Raw genomic sequence first — 19,652 nt, 5'->3', positions numbered from 1 at the left:
TGGAGTGGGGTGGGAACGGGGCCCCCTTGTTGCACTCTCAGCGCGGTGAAAAGGGGGAATTGTTGATGCCCTGGGGGAGGGAGAATGGCTGGCTGGCTTGGGTCCCGCGACGAGCGATCTCACACCTCGACCTCGTCGCCGACCGCCGTCCTTCTCGCCTCAGACCCGAGCTCCTTTGCTTCTTCCCGCAACTCTCCTCAGCCGACTGCAGAACCCAACTCGATGCCACACCGATGACTTCGCCACCCGACTCCACTCTCTGCCACACACACTGCTACTGCCACACTCTGCCACGATTCGCCTTGCGCTCGCCGTTTTATAGGCCGGGAGGAGAAAACAATATGCAAATATCCGGATCAGGATGACCTCGGGGACGGAGCCACGCTCGCCAATTGGACGGAGGAAAAGTGGGCGTGAACCTCCCCTGGTCCTAGAATTTTTATATATCGATTTAACACAGACGCGCATGGAGGCAGGGCCAATCCGCTCCGCGCTTGCTAATTGGACGGATCAGAAGTGGGCGTGTAGCGTTCCTGATCCGAATTCTCCCTCGGAAAGGCCGCTATTTGCACTCGCGGCTCGGTGCGTATCGCTGAACGAGCCCAAAACAGCCCGACGCTCAGTGTTCATAGGTGGTGCGGGAATGGCTGTAGAAGGAGAGAGGTGAGGGTGGTGGAGGGTTTATCGGTGGTGGTTTGATGGTTATGGTGCCGTTTGGGAATGACGGTGATGCGATGTTTGCGGGATTGAGTTGTGAAGGTAAAGGTCGTGGCTGTTGGCGTTGTTGTTGTTGTCTGAGGGTTGGAGCGTGGTTGCAGTTGGTGACGATGGCTGGCGTGGTGATTAAGGTGGTTGTTGTGTGATGGCGGTTGAGACGTGGTTGGTTCAAAATAAAGATAGAACAGAAAAACGGCTATCTAAAAGCGTCGCAGCCCGAATGAATCGCGTAAATTCCCTCGAGACAACGGATTTGGGGCCAACTACACATGTACTTCGAGATATCTCACCTACGGGCCCTTCATGGTGTAATGCGAATTTCCACAGCCGTAACACTATATACAGACACGTATATATCGCAGACCCGGGGTATGGGCAAGAAGACCACGAGTGGGCAAGCTACCTTGGGTTCCCACCAGAATCTCCGGAATCGCAGGCCGTCGCACACAAATAACTTCATGACGAGGCGGGTCGCTAATCGACCATGAATGCCAATAACTCAACTACATGACTTAGGGTCCTCCGCCTAATGAATACCGTTTACCTAATTGTCGCATGATCCAATTACGGGGGGGCGGGGGGGGGGACACACTCTCGGTACGCCTTTTTCAAACCAGATCACCTTACCAGATCAGATGCAGCTGAGCGTAAGTGCCCAAAGACGTACTGGCTAGCAAACAGATCACTGACTTAACGTCCCGGCGAGGCTACGATATGAACCATGCAGGACCAATGAAGGAAAAGACGAAAACAAACTAGGAACATTTCAAAACAAGCATTTATTTACCATCAAGCGAGGAAAGGTATGTGGCACAGTAAATTCGGTTTATTCGTATGCACAGCAGAGGATAAGAAGGAATTTGTGGGGTGTGACAAAAGGCAAGCAATTTACAAAAGCAGTCACAGAGCAGACTTATCCCATTATCACTTCTACAATCTTAACTTAAGCTACAACAGGCTCCATCACATACGCACACGCACACGAGGAAGATTACATAGCTGGAAAGAAAGAGCAGATGAGGACAAACGGCCTCGCAATACCTGGCACGGTCGGCCGACCGATGCAACACAGTAAGCTTAGGGAGAGGTAGGAGGGAGAAATACTGTTGGATAAGGTGTGGGAGTGGGAGGTGTGATGTAGTGCAATATGGGGGGGGTGGGGGTGCGGTGTCATGACAGAGGAAAATGGGATTGCGAGTCAGTAAGGATGCTCTTTTGTGCGTCGAAAGGGGACGAGATAGAGGGGTGGAAAGAGAGAGAGGAAAGAAGATGTGTTAGGCAAAAGATCCCTAACCTAGTCTTGCATCGGTCTGCGAGTGTAGCGTCTACCTCTGTGGGATGCTCCGCTTGAGCGTTCCCACCTTGAGAGTTGGCATGTTATCTCCGGCTTCGTCACTTTGCCGGGGCTCGTGGCAACGTGCGCTCCGCACTGGTCCTCTGGAATAAGCATGTCTCAGTTGCACACCAACAAACGACTACTGGTAGTAGTAGTAGTAGTAGTAGTAGTAGTAGTAGTAGTAGTAGTAGTAGGTGAGCGTGTCAGTGAAGAGACAGCGAAGGGTAGAGGCAATGGGGAGCAGCCAACGCAGAGCCAAAAGAGCAGAGAAGAAGGTGGGGAAGAAGAGGGCAAGCGGCTCTGCGTTCCTTTTATAAACCCTGGGCGAAGGGTGGGGTGACAACCCAAAGGTGACACTGTGACCCAAATCTCACTTCTCTATTGGGCCACCATGACCCTAGCAACACCCTACCAGGCTCTGTCTCATTCACACATCCGGCACGACACGGCTCGGAGCTTCTGACTCAACATAGTGTGTAAGCCGGAAACGTAGCCCCGAACATGCACAAAGTGCAGCCTGAATGCCAAATAGCAATGCACACCCGCCATCCACAGCCCCCCCTCTCACTAGCTAAAATGCACACCAGGGCCCCATACCAAACTCCAGGATCGCCCTTCCCGCGACCCCTCCTCGCCACTCGTCTTGCCGTGTTCTGGCGACTGGACGAGGGTCGTATCAATCCCGCGTGCCCACCCGGGACATTCCCGGCAAGATGCGGTTGGTGCTATTAACGTCCGTTGCTCGTCCCCGCATCATGCGGTCCGAGTACAGCCTGAGTGGTGCAGCACACCTCTGTTTAGTGGTGAATTGTAGTGATGCAGAGGTACGAAGAGGTGCGGCAATATTTTTCCCGTGTGCAGGAGGTGTTGGTGGTCGAAGTGTTGAAGTTTGGTGAGCGAGGGGTGAAGCAAGGTGAGATGCCGTTGGAAATTGGCACGCAGATTTGAATGAAATAATGGTGCGCCATGCGTGTGCGGCACAGTGTGTAATGTGTGCTTCGTTGGTTCTAAAGGCGGTCACACCATGATGTTTTAGCCAGTAATGGCAACGTATAAAAATGTAAGTAAAACGTTGGCGTACGCTGAAGTTTTGAGTTTTTTTTAAAGTTTTGGTCGTATTCATAACGTGTTGGTCGTATGCATAACATATTAGTAATGGGCACAGAACGTTTCGTTGTGTTATAGATAACTTATACCATCGAATGCTTAGCCTGTTGTCGGCATTCACAACCTATGCCCAACTATAGTTTAACTTAGGCATAGCGTGCTGCACGTATCGCCGACGAACTTGTGGCGTAGCCTGTTAAAAGGCTGCCACACGCCGATTTAAATCATAACCGCCTGAAAATTGGAAGTGTCAACATCGCAGTCACACCTTGACGATTTAGCCAGCATATGCCGACCTATGAAAAATGTGTGTAAAACGATGGCACACGTCGAATACGGTATGGGTAAGTTGTGTATACGTTAGGGGCACGCTGAAAAACAAGGAAGTACGCCGTCATATTCCGTGGTACGTCTAGTAAGTCGTGAAATTTCAAGCATGCTGAAAATTTTACGACGTACTCGACATAAGGCTCACAAGTTCCGCATACGCTGGCATAAATTCTCTGCACGCTCCGCGATCGTTGACACATTACTTGTAAGTTACTCATAAGTCGAAACACATCGAGGTAATGTTTAGCATACCCGAAACTTAATTTTTAACCTACGAGTAACGTGCTTTGAACCTATGAGTAGCATGCTTTGAACCTATGTGTAACGTATCTCAAAAACGCACATCGTCGTATGTAGACGAATTTGATTGACGTCTTCCGGATGACCACAGAACTTACTGAACATGTTTCTAACTTACATCTACCGTATAATGGCGTATTGGCGGCGTTTAGGGGAATTGGTATATACAAATGGGCTTCACAAGAGGAACCAGTCAGTGTTCCAGACTCCATGTTGAGTAGTTGTCAATGTCAGTAGTATCAGTAGTAGTAGTAGTAGTAGTGGTAGTAGGTGAGCGTGTCAGTAGTAGTAGTAGTGGTATTGGTAGTAGTAGTGGGTCCATGTCAGTAGTAGTAGGTGAGCGTGATGGGGAGGGTGTGGGTGATGATGGATCCACGTTGCGTCCACGAATAGGAGACTACTTTGCACCATTGTTCGATGTTCTTTTCGGCTAATTTTCTTTTTCTCATTCCCACGATGAACTATTTTTTTGTTTCAATTTTAAAAGTATTCAAAACGACTTGGACAAATGCATAATGTACTAGTAATGAACACAGAACGCTTCGATAACTTATACCAACGATTGATTAGCGTGTTTTAGGCGTCCACAACCTATGCCCAACGATAGTCTAACGTATGCATAGCGTGGCAGCTATCGTCGACGATTACGTGAAGTTTTCTATTCATAGGCTGCAACTTCACTTTTAATAAATGCCTGTCACTCGCCTATTGTTTTTGGACGCTGGTGCTTGGCAATTGAAATTGTTTCCATTGAACGAGTTAAATCGCTTCCACTGGACTATTGAAATGATTTAATAATAATGCTTGGTTATCCTTGGACCCACTCTGGCTAGCAGCTCGTCGAACATCGCTGGGGGCATTCGCAGGAAGTTGATGAAGGATGCCTAGTCCTCGTTCCGGAGTTCCACCATGAGCTGTTCATATATGCCGTAATGGCGTTGCCTCCCGATCCATGGTCTCACCTAGTTCCTTCTCCTCCGTTCACGTCTTCTTCTCCCCGCTCTATTGGCACGCAACTGGTGCAGTGTCAACTCGATGAGATCACGTTGATGTTCTTGGACAGGTAGGTATTGTCGTCTCAGCCTTTCGACCATGTGGAGGTACTCGCTATTACCTTCAGAAAATGATTTTCGTTGTGCAGATCACCAATCTGAATGAGATTTGGCATACTTAAAGAATTTTAGACGCTGAGTCCAAATCTATTTGTTTCCACGTCGATGATGTGACACAATTGGTCATTTTTGACAATTAAAGACACACTGAACATTAAAAGAACATTAAAGCACGATTTTGACACAGAAATGAAGAATCAAGGTTAGACTGATATGTATGTCAAAGAAAACTCTTGTGAGGTCTTAAAATGATACAATATGTTTATACAGAGTTATATATTATCAAAGAAAACCCTATTCACTGTTATCAAAGATGTTTATAATTAAAGGTCGTAAACCGAAGCAGTTACGTATTTTTACCGGCCGAAAACGTCTGGACTGACCAGACAGGCCGTCGAGTTGACAAAGGCAACTTTTTGCTTAAAAGGCAGCCACACTGGCTATTAAAGGTAGTTGCATTGACTATTAAAGGCAGTTACAGCACCTATTAAAGACAGTTACATTGGCTATTACAGATTAAATCAAAGACAAAGACTGCGCGACTCAGCCTGATGAAAAGTAGAACTGCCACAAGAAGATTACTGTCTTAGAACTCCAGTATTTCTTGCTCTGAAGCGGTTGCTGAACTAGGCTCTTGACTGCTGTTATTACAAAACTCAAGTTCACTATTACATGCAAACCAACCTGAATACTACTGTGTAGTAGATCACCACAGCAAAAGCAGTGTGACACCTGCATTCACAGTTCGTCGTCGGAATCATCGTCAGTACCGCTTTCATCATCCATAAGTTCCATTTCTGCACGGGTCTGTTCATCGTTGGCGCAGTTTCTGCATCGAGTCTGTTCATCGTTGGCGCAGTTTTGACACCCACAGCACTCTGTTACGGACAGTCCTTTTGACTGGCAAGAACACTGGTTGGTCTCGCATTTCATCTTCTTGCAATTACATTTCGTCGTCTCGAACAGTTCCTTCGGCGCTGGTGGTTTGCACAGCCAGTGAACAGTCAGTGCTCCGTTGCGTTCCACCCATCCGTGAAATGTAGGAGAAGGGGCTTCTATAAACCTCTCAGTCGCGCGGTGGTGGATCGCAGACTGGGAGTTCACTCTTTTGCAATGCAGCATCAGAGCGTTGCTTGAAGGCGGCAACTTCTGTTCTCCCAGCGACTGGCTGCAGAATAGCTTGTAACGAGCCTCATCCACACTCTTCATGGTCGGCTGATTGTACATGGCGCAGACGAATTGTTCCAGGTGGTGAATGATATTCTGATCTAGCGTGAATTCTCGACCAATGCTCCCGAAACAGGTGATGAGATGGGGACTCTTCATCATCAAGTCAAATGGCCTTGTTTTGCCCTTACCGTGGAATGCACTGGTGGTATCACTTCCCGTGAAATTGTGCAAACCTATCAACGCATCGCAGACAGAACTTTCCAAGGCATTACTCAGCTTCCTAATGTCAACGATGATAATGTCCTTGGGACTTCCTGTGACCAGATGGAAATTTCGTGCTCGAATCGACTTTGAGTGAGCCAACGCCAACACAAACACATCGGTGTCGAAACTCTCTATGCGCACCGACTCTTCATTGTCCCGCGTGAGCGGCATGTAGGAGGAGCTTCGTGTCAGCTTCCTCATGGTCACATTCAAGTTCAGGTACTGACGACACGACACAGTCATGACACCATTCGACGCCTAGATTTTCTCACATTTGCCGGCATGACTGACGTGCAACAGCATGTCGCCCAGTTTTTATGGAGAGATGTTTCTCGTCCACGATTTGACGATGAACTCTATCAACCTCTCCTTGTTGGCTCCGCTCAGGAGATAATTGGCCCACTGTTTTGGAAGGGCTTGATCGCGTCCGTAGATGGTTCGTACCTGAAGATCGCCCGCCCTGCCCGCTCGTCTGGCGTGCTCCAGGCACTTGATGCTGATACTTGGGTAAGTATCAAACACCACGTCCAGTCTCGAAGATTGGTTATGTCGTGCTTTGGCCACTATGATGTTCAGCACCATCTCTTCCAGTTTGCCGAAAGTGTTAGGCAGTGAACCAGCCTTTATCGCCTGAATAACGGCCATTCCATCCACAATTGTTGCACCTTGGATAGGCCGAGTGTCCACACGGCAATTGGGCCACAGTTTCAGTATATGGTTGCGGAGTTTGGCTTTGTCCGTCTTCGCAATCGAACCATCACCGGATGCCAGCGGGAAAGATATGTTCGCCAGTGGGTACGCGAGCAGATCGTGGAGTGTTACATTGCTTTTCTCACCAATCAACAGCAGTCGTGTGAAAAGACGACGTTCATTCGCAATTTCAACCTTCGGCGTCTGCTGGTGGGGAGTCGCCGACTTGCCTCGCGCCTTCGAGAAAGCTGCCAATTTGGCCTTCGGAATCGGACTGCAGAATGAGACCTCACCCGAGAGAAGCCGATCACGCAAGAATTGCACGACAGCATTCTCTCCCTTGACATACGCGTTCATCAAGTCCGCGGAAGTGGCTGACGGTGCGATGACACCTGAACTAATATTGACGAGGTCAAGGTGAGCGCCGGAGAAAGGGTTAATCATTTGAAGTACTGTGTCCATCACTTGTACCACCACTGCTTCGTTCTTCTTCGAGCTCGACACATCGAAATCCTTTCTCGTCCGGGGCTAGTCGTGGATACCCGCCATGGACTCACATTTCCTTGCGATTTCCGCACGTGCTGGTTGGGACAGGATCCACTTCTTCACAGCTGTGCTTTTCTGAGTGTAACCAATGATGCCTCCACTGGTCTTGCTGTCCCTATTTAAAGTCTGCTCTATGATCTAATCACACGCAACACTACTAAATCCATAACGAGTATGCCGTTGCGCAGTCCATTTGCCGTCCATGAACGCTTGATAGGTGGCTGGGTGGGACTGCTCCAGCCCGGCCATTTCCAGCCAGTAAACGGGTAAGTACCTTGCATAGTTTAGGTGATCGTATGCAAAGTACCAGGGCATTGACGCTCTCGTGATCGCAAGGTGTTTCGGCCAGTTCGAACTCCGAGTTGCCCGTATAAGCTCTCGTGCTCGCTCCACCATTTCCAAGTAGGGCATTGTAATGTCCACACTTTGGTGTTTGTTCAGGTCATCCCTCACCATGAGTGCTCCCGAGTATAGAAGATGTAAATTGAGGCCCGAGTCACCCTGCTGTGGACCCTGGCTGGCTTCATCCTCTGTAGTTGACTGTTTCTGTTGTAGAGCTACTGTCTAGAACAGCAGCCTGAGCAATGGAACCAATATCAATGTCTGTCATGTACACCACTTCGCTCTCAGACATTTTTGGTGGACGATAGAATATCATGTCTGGGTACCTACCGTTCCTGCAGTCTTTTCTTCAGTCTTGTTGCCTGGTAGTTGGCCTTATCCTGACCTTCGCATACTCTGAGTAGGTCATTGAACATCTCACACAACTTCTTCATATGTATAGATTGCTTTCCATCAATGAGTCTTACTTTATCACAGAAAATGTCAAATGTTGAGTCATAGTTCACTTTCTGAGTTTGGAGTTTACTTTGACTCTGTCTGTGGTATGTGTCATTCACATACTCGTAATAACATTTACGGTGATAACAAACTTCCAGCGCCACACAGTCTTTATCCTTTATAGTTGTCATTATTCTCACATCACGTTCATCTCTCCTCTGCTCAGCAGTTTCCCTCAGCTTTCCTCCATCCTGTGTTTCTGCCAGGGACAACTGATCACATTGAGATTTTCCTTTGACACGGATGAATTTGTCTTTTTTTCTGGCATATGATACAAATTTTTGGCAGTACACCAGCTGATTTGCCAGCCACCCTTTCTACAGAGGTTCTGGGGGATTTTCTACGTATTTTGTGGTATGAGTGCCCCTCTTCTTCTTGTCTGCCCACCACCTCACTGGCTCTAGCAGAAACTGCAGTAGTGCTGGCTTCTGATTTCCTTTTCCTGGCTTCAGCACGTTTTATATGATCCTTGTTACAAAACGACGCATAGCAGAACCGGTGACAGCCGGCATCCGCAGGAGGATCAGTCATTGGCAGCAGTTTCATAATTTGATCAGCCAGCAAACGGCATTTGTTGATAGTTTCACTATCTGTAGCGTCGCACCAAGCCTTCGCACTCTCATACCTTACGCCAGCTCTTATCTGTGAATTGCGTCACTTTCTCATCATCCTCCGTGCCTAAGTGTATGAAACAACGCATATTTGGTTGTTGAAAGACCAAAAATCACTCGAAATCACACGACAACCATGGGCGCCGCCATCTTGATTTGTTCTTTCCTGGTCGTTTCCTCCATGATAAGAAGCACGCCACGCCCACTTCACGGCGGTAATTTCAAATGGTAATAACTGTCGGTGTGTCAACTTGTGCATATGGAAACAAGTAGAAATTTCAATGGTGTGTTCTCATGAATGTACAGGGTGAATTTCGTTTAGATTGGTGATCTGCACAACAAAACTCAACGAACCTCCACATGACCTACTTGCCGTATCCTCCATCTCTCGGAATGACATGGACATGTACTCACCACGAAGTCTAAAAAATAAGACGGGTTCCTCCTGCGAAGCCCCTTTTTATATACCAATTCCCCTAATCGCTGCCAATATGCCATTATACGGTATCTGTAAGTTAGAAACGCGTTCATTAAGTTCTGTTGTCATCCTGAAGACGTCAAATATGTCTACGTCTTTTTCAAGTAACGTGCTGCGAAGTGTGAACAACGTTCATGTAGCGTGCTTACAAAACGTTACTCATAGGTTAGAAATAAGTTTCGGGTACGCTAAACATTACCTCGACGTGTTTCGACTTATGAGTAACTTGCAAGTAACGCCTGTCGACGTGTGTCAACGATCGCATAACGTGCCTACAACGTATGGCCAGCGCAGCGGAACGTGCGAGTCATACGCCGACATACGTCGTAAAATTTCAAGCATGCAAAAATTTGAGGTCAACCCAAAAGTACAACGTTTAAAGCCAGCGTACTACGACTTATGACAGCGTTTTTCAGCGTGCTCTTAACGTATACAAAACGTACCCATAACGTATTCAACGCGTGACAGCGTTTTAGACAAATTTTTCATAAATCGGCATACGCTGGCTAAATTGTCAAGGTGTGACAGCGGCTTTAGTCACGGAAGACATCGTGGTGTGGTTATTACTCATCTCATTTTGCATGGTGTGTATGCGCTTGCTTGCTTGACATGCACCATGGCTAAAAGGAAAGGGTTGGAATAGAAATCAGAATAGAAGATCGAGATATAGTTAATAGACCGAGCCATAAGACCCAAGCAATGCACTTCGTGCATTAGCTATAAGACCCGCCCCACCCTTGACACACGTACACACACACGTTGTCATGTCCAGGTCAAATAACACCGAAGCAGGATGGCCAGATGGACCGATTTGGCTTTAACTCCCTCTGACTGTTTGATTAATGGAGGGTTTGCGCCCGTGAGAACCGAGGAGACACACAAGAACCTTAGTTCTTGTAAAACCAACGGGTTTATTACCCAAACTAAATAATAAAATAACCAGGGGATGGTGATCACAACAGCTTTGACAACAGTGGGTGAAGTGGAACACGGAATCAATATTAAATAATTATATAGAATGAGAAATAAAAAGTAAGGTGCCACGTACCATATTTATTCACAGACGGGGATGGGGAATGAAAACCGAATGAGGCCTCAGCTCTGGTGGATGAGGAGGCAAAGGCAAACAGGCAGGTCGGCGAATGGGGCAAGGCAGGAATGACGAAGCAGGAACATGGCAAGAGCAGGAACAGGAGAAAGTTGGCAGGCAGGCAGGAAGTCACCGACAGAGCAACAGTTTCTCCTCAGTGCTTCTGTCTCACTTCATGCACAATCCTCCTCCACTCTCTTCAGCCACAAATCCCACTCTCAGCTCTCGCGAGAGGTCCCTCAATAACTCCGCCCTCCCGGGGCAACGAAAACTCCACCCCTCCAGAGGCGCTCATAACTCTGCCCTTCAGGAGGCGACGAAAAGCTCCTCCTCTCGCTCTCTGGACAGCGCAGCCACTCGAAGCAGATCTGTCACCCTTCTCGACCTCATCCGGTGGAACATTATACATACACTTTCCTCAACCTTAAATCCCTAATTAATTATCACCATGCACGATCCCCTGCATGGTGCACATTCAAACAAGTCCATTCTTAAGCTACTTTTCCCTATTTAATTACAGCGAGATTGGCTAACTACTCATGCACGGACCACATTGCACTACTCCATACATTTCAATCTGCTCGAAGGTAATATCTACCCCCCCCACCCCGCCCTTGACAAACGCAACACAGTCTCACCTCCCCCTCCACCACCCCCCCCCCCAGAAGCAAAGTTCCTGCAAGGTTCACTGCAGGGGCAACAGCTCAAGCCTTAACACTTACAGACTCACACCCAACCAAGCTCATAAGATAAATCAGGAGGGACTGTGGGAAGCGAGCCGCAGCTTATCTACCTCACCTCCTTATCATACTACCCACCCCTTAGTTATAAACGATTCAAAAATGTACAATTTTATGTACAGTGGATTCTTCCCTCTTGTCTCCTTGCTACAACATCCTGGGTTAGGGATAGTATGGCTTCCAAAAAACAATAACCGGCCTAACTTAACGACACTTTAACTTATCCAATAACCCCACTACTTGACCACGTCCCCCAGTCGATGTCACTTGCTCCAGCTGTCGGCTTAGCCCAAATACACAATTTCCAAACTACCTATCCAATTTCATGGGCTACCTGCCCTCCATAGCACATCGAGTCACACGGGACCGAGTGGAACATTCCTACATTCGTACACAACAACCATCACATTCCCTGCAAGGCCATGGCTTCATCTTTTAGCAGGACAGGGTGTGGCTCTCAACTCGGCAGTGGGGAGGTTCTGTACAAGCAAAATGGTGGGGGCGCTTCATGCTGTGGTGCCTGCAGTCCAAAACGCAGTCGCTGACCTCACGACTTCTTTGCCCCCCACCCCCTTCAACTTCGAGCCCCTCCCCCAGCAGCCAAACAGCTCCTCGGCTGTACGTTCCACATGGAAGGGTCTCCACACACACAGGCTCTCTTGGCCTCTCCCCAGGTCCTCGACATTTTTCGCAATTTTCTCGTAACCGCTGGAGATTTCGAATTCTCCTCTCATAACTTTTTTGTCTCCAAGATCTTGCACACATTTTGATAGCACATCTGTCCAAGTCGGACTTACCTTTCAGGTGTCACATGACAATCAGTAGGCACATGTTCGGGGAAAAAAAAAAAACTGCAATTTTTGCACATGTTTATGTACAACAAACATGTTATTAAGGGTTACATGCATTAGGACACTGATGGTGTAAATGAATTCTCCTGAATTATTTGTCGTACTGTTTGTTGACGATTCATTGATGCATGGTATCGGATCCACTTCCGAATCCTGCTTGTTTGTTTAGCTGGATAAAGTCGTGTTCCTTCGCACCTGTTCGTACTTTGGTAAATACTTTGTAGTTTACTGGCAGCAAGCTCATTTCTATGCAGTTTCTGAAGTCTTCTTTATCTCCTTTCTTGTGAAAAATTATTGTCAGAAAATGACTGGAGTTAATATAATTCATCGGTTATCTCTTAATGAATGGTAGCAAAAGTGTTTGTAATCCCAATTAGCAATGACCAGAATCGGATGTCTCTGCTGCACCTCTATATCTTAAGCACTCATGTCTGTCTCTTCTCCCTCTGTGTTAACTCTCAAATTACCCCAGTTGTCCTTTCATACCGTACAACTGCAGTTCAACATAGTGCGCCCATGTGTGATAGCTGTGAACCCCTGCACACACTGGTGAAATGGCATATCCACATGTGATACTTCAGCACTGTGGCAGCGCATGCTCCACACTCATGGCACGGGTGGAGAGATCACTCTGCAGGTGTTCGGAGGGCCTGGCTACAAAAGGCAGTGATGTTCAAATGCAAGAGACACACAAGGAGACCAAGGGTGATGGCAGGCATGCCAGAGGAGATGTGAGAGAGGAGACTCACCAAACCAGTGGAGAGAACTCAGTCTGCAAATGAAAAGGGTCTGAAGGGCGAGCCTGCTGCAAAGTGTCATTGGCATCTCCAGCACCTATAAAAACCAGCCTGAATTGTACCTCCTGATGCCTCATAACAGGGAGGACCACACACACCTTTACCACACAGTTCTGTCAACTCTTCTGTTCGTCCTGCGTCCCTGCCAGCATAAAACTAGACCATGAACAGCAGTTGGACTAATTACCATCTAAAGTTAAGTGAGCGACTGGGTTTCTCCATCATTTTTATTCACGTTCTCCTTCCTGTGCCCCATCTCCATTATTTATTAAACATGTTGCTTTTAAAGCGAGTCGCTGTGCATTTTGAGCCGTGGGATCGTCCTCCAGCATTATCAAATTCGCCTCAGAAATGTGCATGCGTCCTGAAGATGTCGAGTGGTTAAATTAATTAATCCCTCCCACACCACACCAAAAAATCAGTTGTGTGTGTGGAATGCCTCTGCTCGGTGTCTTGGCAGTTCATCTCCGATGGTCTCGCCTTGCCCTTTCGGGAGACCAAGTCCGTTATTGTATTATCACGGCATTGTTCCAATCTTTCAGTTCAGTAAAGCCTGGTTTTATGCAGATTTGGTTCACGTGGTTTCAATTTTACACAAACAAGTTTCTGTATACCGATCTCTTTTAACGTGGATTAGGTCTTTCTTACACGGTATTTTCCCCTTGGTGCCTGTCGGTATTCTTCTTCCTCTGCAGTGGTGTCGTGTAACACTCACAAGAATGAACAATAACAAGTCTGGAGACGGAGATGGTTCACGTGCAATGTACACGGTTCGCCTTTTTTATTTTTTGACCTTCGAGGGGCCGCCACGGGCAAACTGGCGGGAATCGGGAAAAATGTAAATGATGAAAGTTGCAGTACTCGAAGAGCACGACTTGCATACCAACTTTCATTCGAAACAGTTGAAAACCCTAGGAGCTCGATGCCCAATTTATTGATTTTTTCTGACATTTTCTAAGTTCGTGACCTTGACCTTGGGACAAAAATGAAAAATTGAGCTCCGTGGGGCTATGCAGGTGCCATTGGGCTAACCAAATACCGAAACCCTGCCAGATTTGACAAACCCCCAGAGAAAATGTAACTTGAAACAGGCTGCCCCCTAAAAACACGTTTTTTGGGCGTGGCTCTGCCCATAATGGGCGCAGCACGCCGATTCTCCGGAAAACACAACGAGATCATGATACAAACCTCACACCCTAATTTTATCAAGATCGGATCAAAACCCACGGAGCTATGCTCGGGACAGACAGACAGACAAACAGACAGACACACACCCATAACAAATATAGTGGTCACTCGCTCGTGAACCAAAAAGTCTTCTGTTCATTCTCATGACTGTTAAATAACTTTCCTGCTGCAGGGAAAAAAAAATACCAGAATGCGATGCACAGGGATACCATCTACAGTCGGAGCACAAACACAGTCAATCACAGCTGCTTCAGACGAGTGTCACTGTGAATCGAGATGTTGATCTGCCACTAAATACCAAATAAAATTCTCTCACAATCCCCGGAGAGCCCGATCAAAGTGAAATTCCATTCGAACATCACTCCACTTTGTTGAAATATTCCCTGAAAAATACTATTGTCGGCGGGGAATTATTGCCGGATTACAAAAACAAATCGTCGGACATCACATGCACATGTGGGGAACTTTGGAGAAACTATTTTTTCTATATCGGTGAAAAATTGTCAAAATGCAGACAAGTGCCAAAAATAACTCGATATCAGGGATAACAAAGCAATCACCAATGGTAAGCCTCACCCGGCATGCACAATCCAATGATGGACATATTGGAAAAATCAGAGGAAAATTATTCAAGTTATGATGAAATATGTTGGTTTGTTAATTAGGTTAGGTCACAATTCAAAAAAACTAGGTCAAGGACACGAATAAAATACCAGGTGCACAACTTCAGTGCAGTTACCCTAACTGCTAGGATGCAAGAACATCTTGGAAGGCCCAGCGGTCTTTGAGATTCCGTAGTGGTAAAATTTGATGCTAAAAAAATTAAAAAAAAAAAATTCTTTTCAGACCAGTATTTGACCTTGACCATTGAGAGACCTGGAGAGGTATGATGCAGCTTAAGTGTAGATGCAGCTTTCTCCAAGGTCTAGGCTATCTAGTGAGAGCAATTTTGTTCTGATCGGACAAACTTCAGTTGGATTATGGTAAATAATGTTAAAATGTTCATAATTGGATCATGACCTTAAAATTTGGTCAAGGTGTTAACCTTAAGATTAGGTCAAGGTGTAACTTTTTATTTATATTCCCATTCGTGATACAGAATTTCATTCCAAAAGTCCCAACCGGATCCCAGATACAGCTCGGACATTGGCAGGAAAAAGAAAAATTTATTTAAAAATAAATCAATAAAAATAAAAATAAATAATATAATAATAATTTTAAAACCTTAATGGTGGTTTCGTACTCTGAGGGGTCTAAGAAACTGAGATATCATAATTTTCGAAACAAACCCAACAACAGGTATAAGCCCCCCTGTCCTATTGGGAGAGGTTTAATGATGAAATATATTTAAAAAAAAAAAAAAACTCTTCCCACTGTGGTAGAAATTCCATTTAAATTACTGAGTCAATGAAAATAATTCAACCAATCATAAGAGAACATCGTGAAACGTGTGTGGGAAGAAATGGAGCCCCAACCCCCCCTCCCCCCCGCCCTTTGTTGATGAGCATACATGGATATCGTAATCAAGATCAATTTGCATACCACATCCCACTTGCCGTTTATAATTATATATATATTTATCTTGCCAAAACGAAGTTTTTGCAAGATATGTTAGTCAGCTTGTATGTTTTTATTTATTTGTTTGTTTGTTTGTTTGTAATCACGTATAAAAATTCTGCAGAGCACAGTTATCATGGGAAATTTTTGTAACTTCGCATATCAGAGGCCTATAGAGGTCCCTTTCAGCGCACAAAATTTTGAAGGTCAAGGTCAAAGGTCAAGGTCACTTTGTCGCAAATCAGGGGAGTCGACGAAACCCTTATTTTTTTGAGTAATTTTGATCGGATCGTCTCCAAACTTTATGGGAATGTAGTATATGGTCTGGCGCTCAGCTGATTAGTTTTTGGTGGCGATTGGCCTTGACCTTCATGGTTAGCGCCTGAGGTCAAACATATTTGACCCCAAGGTCAAATTTTCAAGTTTTAGGAACCATATCGTGTAGTACCTCAAATTGAACACCTCGATGAGTGCTTTCTAGATATGTCAAGCTTGAGACATCATGATGTCATTTGGTGACGTTATGAGGCAAACACATATTTTTCATGGTTACTCTGTAGAACGATTCTCATCGGAATCTCTCGTTGGCAGATATTCCTCAAGGAGTCGCTCCTGGTGGATAGCAGCTCTGTTCACCTCAGTGTGACCTTAAAGAAGTCACACGTGGTCACCTTTTGGCAAGATACGGGTCACCCTGCGGGTGACATCGGTTTTTATTTTTATTATTACTTCTGCCACAGAAGGTGGACAGAGATTATGTTTCACCCATCAGTCTCTGTCTGAGCGAGCAGGATATCTCAAAGTTACAGACGGATTCGGACGAAACTTGGTGGACAGGCTGGGTGTGTGACAAGGATAATTCGGTTCGATTTTGATGAAGATCAGACATTATAATTATTTAAGTGATTCGCCACCATTGAGAGATGGTGCCAAAAAACGAAACGTGGCGTGATGTCTCAAAAAAGTTGTGGACGAGTTATGAAAAAACTAGGTGGACAAGTTGGTTCGGTGACAAGAACAAGTGGATTCGATTTTGGTCCGGGTATGGATGCAGATCCAGCCCGTCAGTGGGACACAAAACGTAAACTGTTCAGCCTGGCGGAGGTACGTGCTCCACCGAGTACCGTTCCTCGTGTTTCTGCATCACCCTCATGGCAAAAAAAAAAAAAAAATAATAATAATAATAATAATAATAATAATAATAATAATAATAATAATAATTTTAAAAAGCAGAGGATTTGAGGAAAATTGAAATTATTTTTCAATGTGAATGCACAAATTAATGGGTGTTTTGGGGGTTTTTTTTTCCTATTAATACAAAACTGAATTTCTCAGAAACTGAAAAAGCACTTTTTTGAAAGAGAAAAACCACTGGCTCTCTCTAACTGTGCCGAAGGCCTTGGAGACAAAGCTCCGAAGAGTGCATTTTTTTTTTTTTACAGTGAGATCCGAGTTTTATATGAGGCACAAAATGAAGGTCATGACAATCTAACCAGAGTTGCTCACATGAATAGTACCCAGGCATGAAACTACCTGACACCATTATAAAAACCACAAAGGTTCTGTGTAAGGAACAAGTCGCCTTCACGTATTAACTTTAAACATAAAAACTCGCAAAATGACACGTAAAATCAAATGAAATTCCCATCATATTTAAAATAAAGAAACAACTCCTCGAACGGAGACAACACGCTTCACAACGAAAGTTCACACTCACTGCACTTTGTCCATTGGATTTGCCTTCCGCCGCCCACTCTGCACCTGTGCTGGATCGAGCAGGGAATGTTCCCAGATAGAATTAGCACCGTTGCTCACCAAGGTTTGCACCATCTACGGAAAGGGTAAGGGATAATACGGAATCAGAATTTGTGACAGAAAAACACGATCACCGAAGACGGAGCAAATAACGATGCACAGCCTCGCGGGGATATTTGTCTAAATGACCCCCACGACTTACACAACAAGCTACTGAGTGTGACTCTTAAAGATTAAATAAATAAATGTATTTAAAAATAATTGATGAAATCAATAAAACGGTTTTTGAAAGAAACGCCAATAAAGTGAAACCTTGCAATGTATACGACTACAATGGATGACGGCTTGGAAGGATGGCCCAGAGGTACACACACTTGTGTCCAAGCTGTCTCGCCTTGGTTTGACTCCCAAACCAGCTATAAACCGCCATCCTGGTGTTTCACAGGCAGGGCGACTCATCAATGGGTGTGCCATCGCTTAGATGGCCACTACACTTGGCGCCCCATCTGACAGCATTAGTTGAACATTAAAGATCTCGTGGTGTCCTCTGCGAAGAGTAGGCGAGCCATCGCTGGCATCCTGAAAAAATTCCAAATTCCTGCCCTAACCAGCAGAGGGCACCGTGTCAGTGGGACGTTAATGACCTCAACCAATGATGCTCTCCTGTTACCTTGTGCAGAATAAGAATAAGAATAAGAATAAGAAGAAGAAGAATGGATAAAGTCAAATGACACACATTAGTACAAAACCTTAACACTTCATAATGTCAACAGAGCACCAATTTCTCATTGATGTATAAATCAATCAACAATAGGAACATCTCAATATTAACGATTTAAATACACAGAAAGTGCTGCCAATCATACCATCAGTAAATATTACCACCTCGTATGCAGCAAGTGTCTGCTGGTCTCAACATAGCTCGGGAGTGCGGCTGTGCCACTTATGTGGTCGCCCCAAGAGGTTAAGGCAGTGATTTGTGATTTCTTCAGATTATCCGCAATCAATCTCGTCCTCCTCAAAAGATACCGTGCATGGGATCTTTAACGTTCACCAAGTAACGTAGGCAGACACATCCTCCGCTTAACTCTCCCGAAGGACGGCACACTTTGTTCCCTGCCTGCGAAGCACCAATCCGACGGTTTACAGCCGGGTCAGGAATCAAACCGAGACTCCACGACTGAAAGGTAAGAATGCTAGCTCTGCACATGTCAGACCATGTCTACCTCAAGAACAAATTTATTTCTCCAAGTATAATTATTCTTTTGCTCATCAAATACAATAAGCGGTTTGCCATTGCCTTCGCAACAAAGCAAACTTTGGAATGTATATTAGAATGCAAATCGTTTCATCCTGATTTACAAAATCTAAAACAATTTCATGAATCTTGCGTTCATTCAGAATAGGAGTTGGTATTTCATTGAAAAGTTTTCATCTTGGTCACTCAACCAGAAGCACATGCATTTATTGACAAAACATCTCCATTTTCCTCCTCATTCTTCTTCTTCAAACACCACCAATCATGAGAACAGGACTGATATGACCTTTCTTATTGCTACCCAAGCTGGTGATACTGCAGTGAAATTTCTGTGACTGCATTGGATGTGTTAATCTAGTGCAGTGCTACTTAGTGGTGGTACGCGAGTCATTGACTGCCGGTCCGCGGCGAGTTTCCAGTTTCACATTATCATAATATATAACACATAATGCATAAAATGAAAATGTATAAAATCTTGAAAATAATATATTTAAGCTGACAAATTCAAAGAAAAAAAAGAGAGAGAGAGATGGAGAGAGAAGTTGATATATATATATATATATATATATATATATATATATATATATATATATATATATATATATATATATATATATATATATATATATATATATATATATATATATATATATATATATATTGTCGCGGTTTTCGCGCCCGCCGGCGTGCGACGGCCACGTAACTCGAATCGCGGCACGTCGCCCACCGGACGGACAATCCAGTCGTGACCCTCTCGGACTAACGCCGGGAACCAGTCACGGGTGGACCTTTCGGTCTCACCGCGATCGAGCCAATCAGCCCCCGCGTGGGATAGGGTTGCTCGCCAAATTCGAACTACCTAAGTACCCACGCGGAGGGTAGACCGGGCGATCGCACCTCGCCGCAGGTCGACTT

At 45.4% G+C, this 19,652-nt stretch overlaps 1 protein-coding gene across 1 annotated transcript in view; it reads right to left on the bottom strand.

Annotated features, from left to right (window-relative positions):
- LOC147033982 (ARF GTPase-activating protein GIT1-like) overlaps positions 1-19,652 on the bottom strand; it is a 149,025-nt gene that overhangs the window by 122,942 nt on the left and 6,431 nt on the right. Inside the window, exon 3 of the mRNA XM_085848641.1 lies at positions 17,442-17,554. Coding sequence (XP_085704767.1) covers positions 17,442-17,554 — 113 coding nt within the window. The remainder of the gene's footprint in view (positions 1-17,441; positions 17,555-19,652) is intronic.

The sequence above is a fragment of the Eptatretus burgeri genome, chromosome 1 (assembly GCF_056783735.1).
Source record: "Eptatretus burgeri isolate ZD-2024b chromosome 1, Ebu_testis_v1, whole genome shotgun sequence".
Lineage (NCBI taxonomy): Eukaryota > Metazoa > Chordata > Myxini > Myxiniformes > Myxinidae > Eptatretus > Eptatretus burgeri.
Note: the sequence above shows the minus strand (reverse complement) of the source record. Positions and strands in the feature narration are given on the sequence as shown.